Here is a 16,587-nt window from a genome sequence, read left to right on the forward strand (position 1 = left end):
CAAATGAGTACCGCATGTCAAGTGCACGGCACAATGCTTGACAAACAGCAAGTATTCAATGACTGCTTGAGTACAGAGAGATGACCGAGTTCTAGTCATCTTCCTTCTACTAAGCAGCCTATTGTTACAGCGGCTTTTCTCTAAGAATCTGGGTTGGAAAACTCTGTCCTTCATAAATGAGGCCAGACAGCCCCCATGCCTTACAAACGGCCCGCTGCGGCGTTCATGCTCATCTCCCCGTATTTACTCCTGTTCTATGTGAATACGGTTTCCATCTGTTCGCCCCTTAATCAGGATCCAGCCCTTTGCAACAAAGGTGCTATTTCCCCCCTTTGGGTTCCCCTTTGCAAACCAATTGTGCACATACAGCACCCAGTTTTTTCATGAAGTGAGCTGTGGAAAACCTGCAATGCCGAGTCCTGGGGCTGCCAGGTCTTGAGACTGACCTTGGCAGTGCCCTCTGCTAGTCTCAAACGCTATGGACACCGCTGCCCGGCCTTCCTTTAAATCAGTGGTTCTCAATCCTTAACCCTGGCAGCTTTAAAAACACAAAAAGACCAATGCCTGGATCTCAGGCCTAGAGATTCTTACAGTTGGTGTGAAGTGGGGCCAGGCATCGGGATTTTTGAAAGCTGCTTCAGGGGAATCAATGTGCACCCTGGTTTGAGCAAAGCTACTAGAAGCCCCCTCTATCCAAGGGAACTGGTCTCAGGTAAACCAACTCCCGGCCCCTGAGGCTTTTCGCGGGGGGGGGGGGGAGATGTGGGGGCATTTGGTAGAAGCTGCTTTTCCCACACCTAAGAGACCCCCTCTTTGTGAGGAGACACAAGGCTGTGACAGGGGGACAGCCAGGGAACATGGTGGACAGCACCCCAGCACCGGTAGCGGTGCCGAGGAGGCCACAAAGGTCTGCGCCTGGCTTAGGCGAGGCAGAGAGAATGACATCTGCACCAGTCATTTCACAACCCAAGAAAAGGAGATGAAGAATATCTTCTAAACGTTATCAGGGCTTATCACCGGGTGGCGAGATCAAGGGTGGCTTTTCCCCTGTTCAAAAAACTTTATCTCCTCCTCTGGGCTGGTGCAAGGTTTTACAGATACAGACGTGCTGGGATGGAGATCCTTCCCTTAGGATTTATAAAATGTCTGAGTTTTGGGTGATGTTTTTCTTCCTCTTCTCAGCTGAGCTTTCCAAATATCCTGCAAGTCTGTTTCACTTTTATAATCTTTTTCAAAGGAAAAAAAGGCAGTCCGAGCTACTAGACTGTAGGTTCCTTCAGGACCGGAGCTGTTGTTTTTCTTGGACCTCAGGCTCCCAGCCTGGCTTCTGCAAAATGGACATTTAATACATGTTGTTTGAATGAGTATTTGACCTTTGTCCTCATTCCAGTTCTTCCAAGATTCGGAGATGGCTTATAAACAGAATCTGGAGCTAGGTCCATGCGCTCTAGAAAATAATTACTTTGGGGGATATGACTAATAATATTTGATCAGACTCTGTGTCCAAACACAGATGGAAAGCAAACTTGGGGAAAGTGATGAAAACACAATAAAATCCACTGCGTCTGAGAGAGGAGGTTCGCAGGAGTTCCACTCCGGAGGAAATATCAACTCCAGGAACGGACAAAGCACATAGTATCCAGACCCCAAGCCAGACACACTCTCTTGTCTTGGACAACATTCTTAAGCAGCTTAGGCCTCCATTTTAGCTGTATATTGGGGGTAACGGTGCCCACCTGAAAGCTTGTTTGACACAAGGGCTCGTTTGTTCCAATCAAGATTTATTGAGCTGCCCCTTGGTTGTGGCAGCATTGAGCAAGGCAGACATGCTCACCACCCTCTTTGGGCCAAAAGTCTGGTGGGTAAGAGAGAATTCAGTGGCCTCTGCACAGCGTCCAGGATAGTGCCTGGCCGATGTTAACGACCAGCCTTCGACAGACACGGAGCACTGCCTTCTCCCTCGTCCCACCTCCCCTGTCAAGGCTTCAGGGTAGAAACCATTTGGGAATGCTGCAGCTTTGTCTAGTGGCCTGTATTTCCCATCCTGATGGGAATCCACAAGGGTGTAAGACAGTGATTACATGCCAGGAGTGACAGGGAGGAGACAAACGGCCCGTTCCTACATTATAACATTTCAAGTGGGGTTTCATAAATCTGCACTGTGGTAATACTTAAAAAAAAAAGCAAAAAAAAACAGCACCCCAAACTGCTGCGTAGGGAATTTCTTGCCTTATTTCTCTTTCCTATTACTCTCAATTGCATTCAGGATATTATTAAACACATACATCATTTAAACAGCAAATCTTCCTAATTTGGATGTAGACTTAGCAGGAGGTTGGAGAGAAAGGTTGCCAACAAGGGTTACTTGCAGGTTCTCTCTCTGGAAGGGGCTTGTGGAAGGCATCAGTCTTCACCCCTCTGCCTCTTGGCCGGCTCAAGCGTTGCCGATAATGGTAATAACACCAGGGATTTGTGTAACATCATATAGTTGGCATAATCCACTCACAGACTCCTTCATTCGCTCATCCCAGACTCTGGGAGGATGTGCCGAGCAGGTGTTATTTGTTCCCGTTTCCAGATGAGACAGGGGAGTGCATGTAAGCTCACACAGTGCTCCTTCCACCATAGCGTCCCATGCACAGGCAAGGTGTTGGAAAAGCACTGTGACACTTTGTCCCTGCTGTCAGAGGTCTCCCTGCCTACTTTGGCTCCCCAACCTTGCTCTCCATCCCGTCTCTACCTAGTCCTCCCCTTTAAACTCCTCTAGCAAGGACCAAGAGCCTGGCTGAAGTCCATGCAAATGCTTTTTCTTTTTCTTTTTTTTTTTTTTAAGATTTTATTTATTTATTTGACAGAGAGTGAGAGAGCACAAGCAGGGGGAGCAGCAGAGAGAGGGAGAGGCAGGCTCCCCGTTGGGCGGGGAGCCCGATGTGGGGCTTGAACCCAGGACCCTGGGATCATGTCCTGAGCTGAAGGCAGTCGCTTAACTGACTGAGCCACCCAGGCGCCCCTAATGCTTTTTCTAACTTTGACTCTGGATTACGCTCATGGAAGATTCCTCCCTTATTTTTCCTCTTTCTACTTTGAAGCAAGTTGGAATATGGACAGGAGGAGGGTCGCGACAGCCTCCTCCCATTGCAGTGGATCGGCCTATGTATTTGTCTACGGTTCCCTGGGACTACAAGGCCCATGTTCTTGTTCATTGTTACTGCCTTGGAGTCTAGAACAATACTTGGCACATAAGGGCTCCACTGGTATTTGTCAAATCCAATCAATGAATCAATCAATCAATCAAGGAGTGGGATCCTAATTTGGTGGGAGTTGAGGAAATGTCTTGCCATGAACTTGAAGTGTTTTCTGTTTCCATCAATTGGAACGTGACTTGCTCTGGAATCTCATCACAGTCCATGCCTGAGAGTTAGCCGGTAGTGATCTTTTCCTCCTCCCTGCTCTTCCCGAGGTTGGTACCTATGGCTTTGCTCACGTGCTTCCGTCTATCATGACATCTTCCCTGCATGCTATTACCCTACCCGACTCACGAACCCTTTGAAGATAGTAACCCTTTTACGTGTTTTCTGCACCATGAAGTCGTGCTGCTTAACATAGCATCTTGCACATAGCAGAAGGCCAAGTATTTGTTGAATCAAATTAACTCACCCAATTAGTAGATGAGAATCGAGGCCTTCTGACCACCTTGTCTAATGACTGCTGTTGGCGTGTGCTGACACCTGAGATACCAGCTGGGGCTGGAAGGGGTAATCAGAAGCTGCACATATGTCTTGAAAGCTAATGTTTTCCTTCTTTAGAAACAGTTCGAGAGTCCGTGGGGAGCGGTAGATGGGAAAGAGGAGGGATCTGGGATCGAAATGGATGTGGTAGCGGAAGCCAGATGACACTGTCGTATAAAATGCACGTGTTCTGTCTCCGGGAGACGCAGACCTGAGCGGGCGAGGCTGGTAGAGACCGGGCTTGGGAATCTGCTTTCATTTGAACAGCAGAGGGAGGCAGGTGGTCGCGCTTCCTCCTGGAGGGAGAAAGGAGCCGCCACAATGTGGTCCACCAACAACTTAGGTTCTTCCTTCTGGAGAGATTTCCAACTGTTTTCTTCAAAACGGGAGGGCAGCAAGGTGACGGGAAAGAATTATAGGTAAAATCAACCAGCTGAGTTTTGAAGAAATCTTGAGTCTCTTTTTCTTACCAATGTCCAAGATTCTGGCCCCATGTCCTGAGAGTGAGGACAAAATCCTTGTCTAGAAAACCAGGTGTCAACTGACTCCAGAAGGAGAACACCCCACCCCATTTTTTCCGAATCCCTCACCACAGGTCACAAAACGCAGTTCAAAACTACGCATCTAGAACGCGGAAGGAATCAAAGTGGCCAAAACCAATTGATAAAAATTTAGGTATGATCTCTGGTTTGGAGGTTGAACCCTTCTGTTTTTAATCTGGCCAAACAAGACACGGTTTTCTAAATGTTTAGAAAATACCCCTACCTCCGCTTATCTCTAAATGGACACAAAGCAAGCCGCAAGACACAAAGTACGGCAATGCAACGCAATCCCAAACAGCAACGCACTGTCTTTGAAGTACCTTACTTCCCGAGCATTTTCATGACTGTCTGGTTCTAAGTCTTCTCTTCTTCAGCTTTGCCTTTTTTCCCCCTTTGGCCTGGTTGTGATAGAAATGTTTTAAAATTTCCAAATGTGTAAGTTTGAAAAATTATTTTATTACTGGTTTCTAACTTCATGGCATGGTGGTTGGAGGCGTTGATCTATGGGATACTCATTCCTTGATTTTTGACGAGACTTGCGTTATTGGCACATGGTCGATTTTTGAGAAAAGTTGTGTGTGTTCTTGAGAAGAATGTGTAAGCGCTGGCTGTTGGGTACAGGTCTCTGAATGTTCATGTGTCAAACATGAGCTGTTTTATGGGGATTTCTAGTCCGACTCCTCTTCCCACCCCTCCTATTTTGGTTAGAGACCATTTGGCGTGTCCTTGAAAATAAAAAGGATAAAAATATGACTTTTAACATAATAATGAAAAAAAATCCACCGCCCATCCCACAAAATCATCGGAGCAGGTGGTTTACTACTGGGCATGCATGGGTCTCCTGTCTCTCAGGAGCCTGCAGGTCTGTTCCGAAGGGACTGGGGTGAGAGGTGCTGCTACAACTTCCTTTTTATACATCACATGTTCAACTTGGAAGTCACGATCTTGACCTTGGATAAAGGCTTTATGGATGAATACTTTGGGGGCTCATCCTTTAATGATTTGACCCTCCTCATATTCCTACCCCCAAAACTTCTTTTACTTTTTACTCTTGTTCATCTACCACTAGGTCTATTGCGACAGCCCTCCAACAGACCTGCCTGAGCCACCATTGCTTACTCAGGTCAACTACCTTTCTAAGGTGCAGAATGAGGGGCGCCTGGATGGTTCAGTCGGTTAAGCCTCCAAATCTTGCTTTAGGCTCAGGTCATGATCTCGGGTTGTGAGATAGAGCCCTGCATCGGGCTCCCCGCTGGGCATGGAGCCTGCTTAAGATTCTCTTTCTCCCGGGGTACCTGGGTGGCTCAGTCACTTAAGCCTCTGCCTTCAGTTCAGGTCATGATTCCAGGGTCCTGGCATCGAGCCCTGCGTTGGGCTCTCTGCTCGGCGGGGAGCCTGCTTCTCCTCTCTCTCTGCCTACCTCTCTGCCTACTTGTGCTCTCTCCCTCTGTCAAATAAATAAAATCTTAAAAAAATATTCTTTCTCCCTATTGAAACACATGGACTCTGCTTAAAAAACCTACTTTTGCTCTCGTCATCCCTTGGGTCAAGTCCAGGCTTCCCAGTAAGTTTCTCGAGACCCTCATCATTTGGTCCCAAGTCATCTGTTAGGCTTTGTCTCCGACAGTTCTTCTCACATACCTAAACCCCAGCTACCCAGACCATACTCTTTTCAAAATGTGCCATGTACTTTTATACCTCAGGCCCTTTGCTCATGCTCTCTCTTCCCACTTTACCCTTCTGCAAGACTGTTTACATCCTAGTAGTCCACCCAACCCATACACTGCCATCACATGAAGCCAATGATCGTGCTTCCTAGGTACACAGGCTGTGAATACACAACCTTGGGGAAGTTACTTAACCTCTCTCTCTGTGCTCCAGTTTTCTCGTCTGTAAAACAGAAATAATGATAAGAGTACCTATGTATTGACCTTGTTAGGAGGAAAGGACTCAGCAGAGCCAGGTACATAGGGAAGACTGATAAGTATTAGCTGCTGCTATTAGCCCAGTGCCTGAGCGGGTGTGTAAATACCCATGGAATGAATAAATGCATGGCCCCTTGCCTTTTAACAGAGCACATTGTAAAGTTTGCTGTGTAATATCTACATTTAATCAAACCTGCCTCTCCCTACGTGACTGCATGCTTCTTAAGCATGGGACCTGATTTTATGTAATTTGTTGGCTCTCCATTGTACTCACTGAAATGCTTTTTGAGTTATTCACTTTTGATAAATTGAATTGACTAGGATACCACGTTGAGTGAGCCTGTAGGTAAACCTTGACAGCACAGGGGTGGGGAGGGAGGTGGTGGCTTTTGCTTCTCTAATAGCTGCTCTTAGAGCAACTTCTCCTGGGTCAATGGCACCTCCTAATCTCATTAATGGACAACATAAATGAGACGGGTGAGGCCTCCAGACTAGGGTGAGAGTGCCACAGGACACACATGACTGGGGGTGCTGAGTGACTGTACTGGCCTGAGAAATCGATTCAGACATTTCTCCCATGTGATCGGATCTCCTTTCTTGGCTTCTTTGGCTGGACTCCTGAGTCACCGGGGAAGGGTGTGGGTGAGGCCAAGTCATCACCCCACTGTCAAGGGATTTAAAAAGTTGTTGAGGAAGAAATTCTCCTCCAACAAGCAGATGTGCAACAAGGGAGGGCCTGAACCTTCTTAAGAAAGTACCTGAGCCTCACTGAGCAGACCTCCTCCACATAACAGGCTAGGTTTGGCCTCTCAATGCACCACAATCAAGACCAACTCTCTCTCTCTCACTTTTTTTTTTTTTTTAAGTAATCTTTACATCCAACGTGGGGCTTGAACTCATGGCCCTGAGACCAAGAGTTGCATGCTCTACTGACTGAGCCGGCTAGATGCCCCAGACCTGCTCTTTTTGTTGGTTGTGTGACCATGACCTCTCTGACCCTGTTTCCTCTAGGAGGGTAAGAAAACCCCATCTTTGCAGAGTTGTTGGAAGGAACAGAAAACATAACAGATGTGAATATGCAGTGGAAGATTTCCTTGTAATCCTCCCAGGAGAGAGCCATGCCAGCTTCGGCAAGCTAAGTGCCCTTCCCTTCGCAGCAGAATATAAATCAATCTGTTAAGTCAGAACAAAGCCAAGCAGCAAGAGTGAGTCTCCAGGCCAAACCCATCAGATATATTACAAAGAAAATATTTTGTAAAAATAAAAAGACAGGAATGTGATGCTTCGCTTTCTTTTCTCCAAAGAGTTCTTTTCATAAAAAATTTCTTTTTATATAATGCATTAACAGGCATCAGTGGAAACACACTGACGATGCCAGGAGGTCAGTCACCTGACTAGGGGTGTAAAAGTTTCCTTCCATCTGTCTGGCCATGTTATTTTGAAGCTGTGAATCTGGGACAGGGAGCCAAAGCAGCTGAGGTGGGAGCAGCAGGCTAGCTCTTTCAAGATGAAGAAGCTGGGGCTGGGGAACTGTGGGTGTAGGGAAGGAAAGAAGGGTCAGCTCTGGCCACGCAAACCCTTCCAGGGCTGGGAGTGGACATTCCAGGCCGATCTCAGGAGTAAATGTACCCAGGCCATTCCTGGCACACGTCCTTCGAAGCAAATTTCAGCGTCAAGGCATAGAATCTCTGACTTCTTCTGTTGAAGGGTCTCAGTGTTTTCAGTTAGAAGTTTAGGAGAGCAAATGGTCTCTAGTTGGCCACTATCACACACCTGTGCGGGGCTCAAAGCGTTCCACACTGCATCATAAACACCTGCACCCTTGAGCTGTGCGACCTCTCAAAGAACCTGAGGCTCCGCACGGCTAAGTGGCTCCAGGCCTCACAGCTGACAGTACCCAGACTGCAACTCAGGTTTTCTGACTCCTGTTCCGGCGTTCTTTCCACGCGGTACAGCTTTGTGTGATTTTTTAAAAAGTAATCTCTACCCCCAACATGGGATTTGAACTCACGACCCCAATATCGAGAGTCGGATGGTCTACCGATGGAGTCAGCCAGGTGCCCTATCTTTGTGTGATTTTTATTTAAGTCATACTTTAGCTCTGGAAAGCTGGGATGGGCAGAAATGATATTCCTCTTTGTTGGGCTGGAAGTTGAATAACAAATCCACACAGAAAAATTGGCACTGGAAGGCAGGTCTTCTCGTCTTCCAGGATCTGTGTTTTAGATCAAAAACAACCTGGAGATGAGGGAACAGCCCCCCCCCCCCGAAGAGGGGAGCAGGATGGTGGAGGTGAGGGAGTGATGGCCAGGGAAAGCCACAATCTGCCCTCGGGGCACCTTCTCATTTTCAAACTGAAAGGTACAACTTCTCTGCCTCAGTTTCTTCCTCTAAAAGTCTTTGAAGGAGCTGGGGGGACGGAGAGGAATGGGGAGTTATTGTTCAGCGGGTACAGTTTCAATTTGGGATGAAGAGAAAGTTTTGGAAATGCATAGCGGCGACAGCTGCACAAATTGTGCAGGTATTTAATGCCACTTAAAAATGGGTAAAAGAGTAAATTTTATGTTATGTATGTTTTACCACAATAGAAAGTAAATAAATGAAGGGGGTGGGGTTAACTGAAGGTTTCTAAGTTTCTGTCAACTCTGAAAGTCTAGGATTCTTACCCTGACTGGAAACTTCCTTCCGGTGTAGCTTTGCCTTTCCAAGTGCTTTCTCTCCCTCATTTCTCAGAATGCTCTCCCACAAGACCCCACCCCTGCTCCTAGGCAGAAAGGAACCCCCTGAGCTAACTGTCTTGCAGCCAGCATAATGACCGGGGGTAAGGTCTGCATTTTGTCCGCGCCGCGGATGAGGCTGGCTCCTTGTTAAATGACTGGGGCAGAGATGGAGCATTTTTGGAATCGTGACAACCTCTTGCTTTGATGGATTGATGTTCTCTGCTAAAAGTGGCATTGGCCTTTTGTTTTAAAATTAAGATGCATTTATTTAATTGGGCTTGACATAAAAGCTGGACTGAGAAACCTTATCCCTGAAGATGAAGGCCCAAGTCTGAGAGGCTGGTTGAGGCCTTCCTCCTCCAGCATATGTAGGCATGTGGCAGTTCTGGGGCGGGAGGGCAGGGGCAAAACCCCAAGTCTCAACACTTTCAGACAACTCTCCGAGATGGCATGGGTATGGGAACCTGCCTAGCTGGGTCCTACGAGAAATCTGGGACAGCTCAGGGAGGATCCAGACTTCTCAGAGGCGGGCATTGGCTCAGAGGGTGGATGGCGAGCCTGAGCCCTTGAGCCCTGGCTCCAGCCTGGGTGTCCATGCACACACTGGGCAGGGGTAGGCCTGAGAAGCTGGCCGGTGGGCTTGCGATGCTCGGCCCACCATCACACCTGCAGTCCTCATCAAGAAAATGCGGTCAGCAGTCTAAGCTGTACTGGAAAACAGTACAGACTAGAGTTTGATTTCCAGCCTAATTGGATTCTTCCTCCATGTAGAAACATTTCTCTTACATATAATATCCTCTTCTCCACCAGCCTCCAACATGTAATCAGCGCAAGACAACGTAAGGTGAACTATGGACAGACCCTTGCCATTTCTAGAATAGTTCTGAGGTGTGGTCGTGGATCGGCAGAGCGAGGGGGCTGCCAGACCACGAGAGATCTGTAGACCGGGAGCCGATCTTGCAGCCGCTGGTGCTGGGGCTTGGGTGCTGGGGGCGGGGTGTGGGGGCTTCTGAGACTTCACAAGCATTTCTCCGTAGGGCAAGACAAAGGGTGGATACCTTAGAGCAGAACTGCCTCCTTCTACATAGCTGGGTGTTCTTGGAAAGCTTTGAAAATCAGATTCCTAGGACTCAGGGTGCTTCATTTTTCCTCTTAATTAGCTTCCAAGGAGGTGTCTGTAATCCTCCATGAAACGGTATGGTCGGATATACGCCAACCCTGAGGGTAGCAAGCAGCTGGTCTGTAAGCAAAGACCGCAAGGAAACTGCTCCTTAAAGGGACCCTTCAACCCGCCCATGGAGAAAAAGTAAAGTAACGAATTTGGTAGTGATAGACGTGTGAAGGCAGGAAAAAGAGCCTAACTACAGCTGGGATGGGAATCAACATGCAGGCAGCAGGTCAAGGGTCAACAGTCGAGAGGGCTAGACTAGCATCCAGACAGCGTGGAGCAGAGTGCTGGGTGGGTGGCCAGTGTGGTGGCTGGGGCCGCAGGCACAGGGGTTCGTGGCAGAAGCCACGGGGGTGGCAGCACAGCTCACGAGGGCACAGGGACACGCTGTGCACAACCAGACAATGCACACCACAGTGCTCGGGTTCAGAAGATCAGAGTGAGGCTGGGGCCAGGCTGGGCCTGTAATGATGCCCCAGATGACCGATGAACAGCTAGAGGCTTCAGGAGGCCACCTGCTTCTCAAGCTGGGTTTTTAAGGAAACGCTCTTTACTGTGCACCCCTGGCCATTTTCCTCCTCTGCAATGAATATCGCAATGAAGTTCTACTTACCTACCCGGTGGGAAAATTTTCAACTCATGTTCATGTCGAACAGGTTGACTTTCTATGTCTCATTTGTTATCTGTGTCTGGAAACTCTAAGCCAGCAGTGCCAAGATGCTCGCTTTCCCTCAGCACCTGCTTATGTGCTGAGTTAACTTTAATATGGCCATACGCTGCCCGAGAGCTCACTGGCACCTAAAAGGGTCTGTATCGAATATACGGAAGAGGCTACATGCACACCTCCTACAGAAACCTTGGACTGACCAGAATATTTGGCTGGTTTCTAACCACAGGCCCCCTCAACAGTGCCAGTTAACTGAAATGTCTGCCTCAAGTATTGTGTTTGAAAACTTTCTAGACATGCATCAACACAATTCATGGCTTTCCTCCATTCCGCTCGAACATCCTAATGCTTCTGCTTATGCATCCCAAGGCACCTCCCTGGGACCCATCTCACTCAGTCTATGCAAGGGCTGCAAGCCTTGGATGAATAAGGACCTTAGAAATGTGTTCAATTCACAAAGCAGGGCTACCGCATGCGTGTGTGTGTGTGTGTGTGTGTGTGTGTGTGTGTGTGTGTGTGTCTGTGTGTATGTGCTTTTGCTTATCTAACCATAGAATGGAGCATCCGATTACATCAGTTAAGTTCCTCCGTTTGCATTGCTCACCTGGCCCCACACGGCTCTGTGCCCACTTCTTGCGTTAAAGAGCAGCGTGGGAAAGCCACTTTTCTCTCCCCATTCCACCTGAGCGGAAAAAGGTCCCAAGCTGCCTTCTAGATCACAAATACCTGGCTTGTTCCTCCCTCTGCCTGGACTTCCTCTACTTGCAGGTGACATCTGTGATACAGGCCAGCGAAACTTAGACCTGGAGATACAGGGGTCACCAGTGGTCTACAAACTGATGGGTGTGGGCTCCACGGGAGCTGGGCCTAACCTACGAAACACAGGGAAAGCAGAGCCAGAACTTTCCCCTGGCTTCCTCATTCTCTAGGATACATTTAGGCTACGAGTGCCATACCCACTTCCTCCCACAGTGGAGCACTGCATTGACCCACATCTGCTGGATTTAGCTCTGTGGCAATACCCACACCCACAGGCGACCATGGTATCCTGGCAGAACGCCTACTTACAACCACTGTCTCTGATCTGATTCAACGCAACTGGCATCTTCCACAGCTGACTTACTCCTTCTTGGGCAGAATGGTCTTTCTTGGGTTTTCTGGTGGTTGACTTAATATGGAGGTGGATTTCTTTGGGATTTGGTCAAATGACAATAAGAATAATAAAAGTCCATCCAGTTAAGTGAAAAGCTTAGGTCTCTAAAAAGAAAAAGATTTTTAAAAATGCTCTTTATTTTGTATTTAGAGAAAATCTCTAAACTTTTATCCATTACTCGTGATGGGAACACAGATTTGGAGAAAAACATTTCCATTTACTCTGAAAGACAAAATGGAGGGAAAGCCAGGCCCACGTTTTCTCTAATTGTCTAGGGCTTGTAAATTTATGAGGGTTGTCACTCAGTGGCAAGCCATATAGGAGTCCTATTTCTCTAACCCGAGATAGTTTCTAGCCAAGAAGGGGTTGGAAGTTGATTCAATGTTCTTGGTGGGGTATTAGTTCCACTCCCACACCCCTGGAGCCCCACAGTGTAAGAAAGGCCCCTGACGATGTTTCAGTCTCCCCATCTCTAGAGAGACCACTGCTAAGGTTACAGAAGGGAGGCCATTCCCAGGGCTTCTTATACTTGTCAGTGGGACAGCCGCCACCCAGGAGCCCTGGGGCCAAGCTGAGGGGGGTCCTGGAGTTGCTACCATCACTCATTTGCTCTCAGCCAGCCATACAGTGACTAGGGAGCGGATCACCCACCAGACCACACCTAGTCTGTGAGTTTGCCGGAGCCTCGAGGGAGGAGGGGGTTTAGTAGAAGAGCCAGATGAAGAGGATAAAGGGGAAAGAAAAAGAGGGAAGAGAGAGAGAGGAAGGAGAAACAAAAGACGGAGAAACTAAAACTAAAAGGGTTCCTGTCTTTCAGCTGGGAATTGGCCACTCTTCATAATGCCATTTTCCATGGGAAAAAAAAAGTGCTCTAGTTTTCAATAATGAAGTTGGATATTTTCTACACAAAGCCATACCCACCAAAGAAGGAAATATTAAGTAAGCATTCAGGAGAACAAGAAGTTTTGTTTTTTTGTTTTTGTTTTTTTTTAAATATCTAGGTCCAGGTTTCTATAAAAACTGAGCTGAATCAATGTTTTTTGTTTTGTTTTGTTTTTAAGTTGGCAGGGGACACCCAGAGATGCTCTCACATTTATCCTTGACCGACCGGTCACTTCAGCAAGGTCACTGTTATAGAACACATTTAAGAAGACAATCATTATAGCAAGTAGGACAACAATAGCTGCTTCTACCTCCATGCTAGTATTAGGGTCAAGATCATCACACTCTGACTCCTCGGAACTGTTCGTCTCCTTGAAGGGCAGCATGAGGAGGGGGAAGAAAGAGAACACAGTTAGAACACAGGCAGCTTTTGCTGGAGAGGGAGGAGAACTTCAGAAAGGCATGAGCAATGGGAAACTGGGCAGAGAAAAAAACCAGGTGCTTCTAACGTGGGGGAGCTGATCACCCAGGGAGGCAGCACGCTCTTTTCAGGGTGGGGGAGGCTGGGATCGTGTGCCACCACACATCTTACAGGAAACAGCAGTGGAAGAAGCAACCACATGAAGCATGAGTGCTGTAGAATTTAAACTCTTGTCTTCTGTGAGGCTGGACTTCCCCGAGGAGGGTGAAGAAGGGAATACAATTTCTTTTCCCCAAGAAGGACGTTTTTATTTTGCTCAGGGAGGGGAAAAAGTACCAGGTGGAGAATCACACATTATAACGATGTTTGGCATCAGCAGAGTCAGATCTTTTCAGAGGGCCCAATGTAAAGAAAACAGATCACATCGTTTCAAGATGGGGGCAGGGGGGCAACAAGGGTCTGCTGAAGCTTAGAATCAGTGGGTTCATAGTAAGAGGTGGATTATTACAAACCGGTAATGTGGGCTTTGCCAATGTGCCTCCCCTTCCCTGCCCATGTGCAGGCCTGAAAATGATGGCGACTGAATTCTGGGGAAAAGAAATGAAACTTTACCCAGGCCATAGTGGCCTCAGACTTCACAGGCTTGGAGGTTTGGCAAGTACCCCTAATCTCCTTACCCTGCATGTATTTTCAAACCTAGGACACTGAATGGGCAGCTTTGAGAACTTTAGTATGAATCAAGCATCTTGCATTTTTACGAGAATAATGCTGCAGGTAATTTTGTTATAAAACATGTGCACAGTATACAGAGAAAGGTATAAAAGAAAAAAAAGATACTTACTTATTTGAATTGAAGTTGCCAGGAGAAATAAAAAATGAAAAATAAATTGATCTTGCATGCAAAATCCTGCTAAACTACTTCCCCTCTGGTCCCCACACCGGGAAAAAGAAATTCCCCATCCACCCAAATTGCCTCGTGAGATGCTGCAGGGTGGGAGTAGGTGAGAGGTGGGACGCAGCTCTGGAAGACCTTACTCACTTTAACAGAGACTTTGTTGCCCAGAATATCCTTGGGTTTACGAGGCCCTGTGGCTTCATTTTTACCCGTGTTCTCCACTTCCGCCCGCTTTCTCATTCGTAGAGTGTGCCATGAACATGACTTCCTGTTGTACCAAAAAATGCACCAATCAAAATGGCAGGTCAGGGCAAAGTGAGGCGCTGGGTGGGCTTGCCACCCTCGGGTGAGTCAGTAGGTGAGGTGCTCCAGTCAAGCCCCAGCTGCAGAGGCCCCAAATCTGCACGCCAGCTCCTGTGGTGGCTGGTGCCCGATCGTGCCCTCCAATAGGGAGTGAGTGAGGATGAGCTCTGACCCCTCCTGAGAGATATGCAAGGCTGGCTGCAGCACTTGAGGAAAATATGAGTACCGGGTTATTGAACTCTACCAAGAAAAGTTTTTTATATCATACTGATGAAGCCTTAGAGGACCGAAGAATTCCCTTCCTGAGCAGTATGGTGGAAGAATGAGGTGGGGGGTGTGTGTGGGTAAAACAGAAAAGATAAGAGAAGGAGATTTTATAGTGCATAAGCTACTGGTACTTTCCCAGGACCAGCTATAAAGACCCAAAAGGATGATTTTAAGGTTTTCATCTCATTATTTACATTTGGGCTGTGGCTACTCCCAAACACTGTAGTACAGATAGGACTTTTTCTGAGGGCATTTGACTTAATACACAGTTGAACAGCACTCATTTATCTGGTTATTTTAGGATGAAGGGTTGGTCTTGGTCTACGTCCTCCACATTACTCAGTATTTGTGAACAAAGAGCTCTGTAGAGCCCTAAGAGGTCCTAGAGTTGTCCTGTTGGGAGAAGACCCATTACGTGCTCTCAGGGTGGTGGGGGGAGCTATATTCTAACTCCTTCCTTCCCACAAGTGGGTTGGAAGCTACTTCACAGACCTGTAGAGACAAGCTCAGAGCAGAGCTCTTGAGTTCCACATATGTCAGGACTCAAAGACGCCAAAAGCCAAGTCACAAATGGCATTAGTGACCCTGGGCAGGCATCGTAAATTTTGGGTGTGGTCACAGAATTTGGATGAAGTTCTATGATTGTCTGGAATAAGTGAGGCTGGCCTCCCTTCAGTGTCTCCTTGTCAAATTTAGGCCTTTGCAGACAGAGCTTGATGAAAAGAGCCTCCATTAAGGGAAAGAGGACAGAGGGAGAAACATAAGACTTAGGAGGAAGGAGAATGTTCTAGTATGTCAGGAAGTTTAGGAGGTCTTGAAGGTGTTTCCAAAATATTTATCACTAACACACATGTTCAATGATCACCCTTCTGAATAGGAAAGAGCAATAACAGTCATGTTCTCAGATTTTGGGGGGAAGGAGGCTCCATCAGAAAGCAAGAATCTCTTGGCCAGACCTTCTCTTGTACCTCCTGAATAGGCAGGTTCCCTAGCATACCAGCAACTCCCTCCAGCTGTACCTGAGTGAGAACCAGTCATGGAAACTAACTTTAGACAATATCATTGTTAACACCAGACATTCACCTCATATCTTTACCCCCAAAATCCACATCCCTGACGCAGTCTGAGAACACCTGAGTCAGGAAGGTCCATGCTGCAAAGACTGCTAGGGTAGACAGCACAGTGAGTGCGTGCATGAGTCTGGGGTGTGTTCCTACGTTCATTACAACCCTCTGGGTCACTCCGTACGCTTGGTGAAAAACAAGAAATGTTACAAACAATGTTCAGAAGGAAGACTCAGAGTAGTATCAGTGGCAGGACAGGCTCAATTTCATATTCTTCTTCCCAGAAGGAGTCGTCCTCATGGTTTGGGGAGTTTCCATCTCTTGGCCACAGGCCCGGGAACTGATGTGGAAACAGGGTTTCAGTGACATTTATGCTGGAGGCATCAAAACCAACTCTGACTCTTGTGGTCATAGTAGGCCCTGGGGAGGTGTGGTGAGCGTCCTTCACTGATAACTACTGACAACCACTTCAAGTCCGTGCCTCTGCTCCACCCCCACCAACCCTTGTGCAAGAAGGGCTGACAAGGAACCAGAATGACCCATTCATATTTGGATCTGTTCTCTTTGGCCCAGCCTGACATCCCTCCTACCTTCCCTCCCATGGAAGGTATGAAAAAGTGATCAAAAGATGCAAAAGTGGGGAGAAGTGCTGAGTCCCTGGATAATCAGGTCACAAATCATGACAAGTTAGCTCTATAAGGTGACTGACTAATAAGAATTTCAATGCTTTGATGGCCTTTATTTCCAAGGCTCCTTAAAAGGTACCAAAAGCAAATGTCTTTAGAATAAAAGGGCTTGGGCCTATTGTGCCTTAGAGGCCACCACTGATTTCCAGCTGGGCCTGTGGTTACC

At 47.4% G+C, this 16,587-nt stretch overlaps 1 protein-coding gene across 20 annotated transcripts in view; it reads right to left on the reverse strand.

Moving 5' to 3' along the window:
- Positions 1 to 16,587, reverse strand: part of KALRN (kalirin RhoGEF kinase) — a 637,031-nt gene that overhangs the window by 24,409 nt on the left and 596,035 nt on the right. For 17 of the 20 annotated variants that reach the window (XM_087861563.1, XM_045812696.2, XM_045812695.2 and 14 more), the window contains 2 exons: positions 14,246 to 14,369; positions 13,097 to 13,156 (listed from right to left, as the gene is read on the reverse strand). The exons of 1 other annotated variant lie outside the window; for it this stretch is intronic. In XM_087861563.1, coding sequence (XP_087717689.1) covers positions 13,097 to 13,156; positions 14,246 to 14,369 — 184 coding nt within the window. 2 more of the 20 variants (XM_045812697.2, XM_045812698.2) reach the window with 2 other exon arrangements.

Source organism: Ursus americanus, chromosome 4 (genome assembly GCF_024610735.1).
Source record: "Ursus americanus isolate L20-20 chromosome 4, mUrsAme1.1.p, whole genome shotgun sequence".
NCBI lineage: Eukaryota > Metazoa > Chordata > Mammalia > Carnivora > Ursidae > Ursus > Ursus americanus.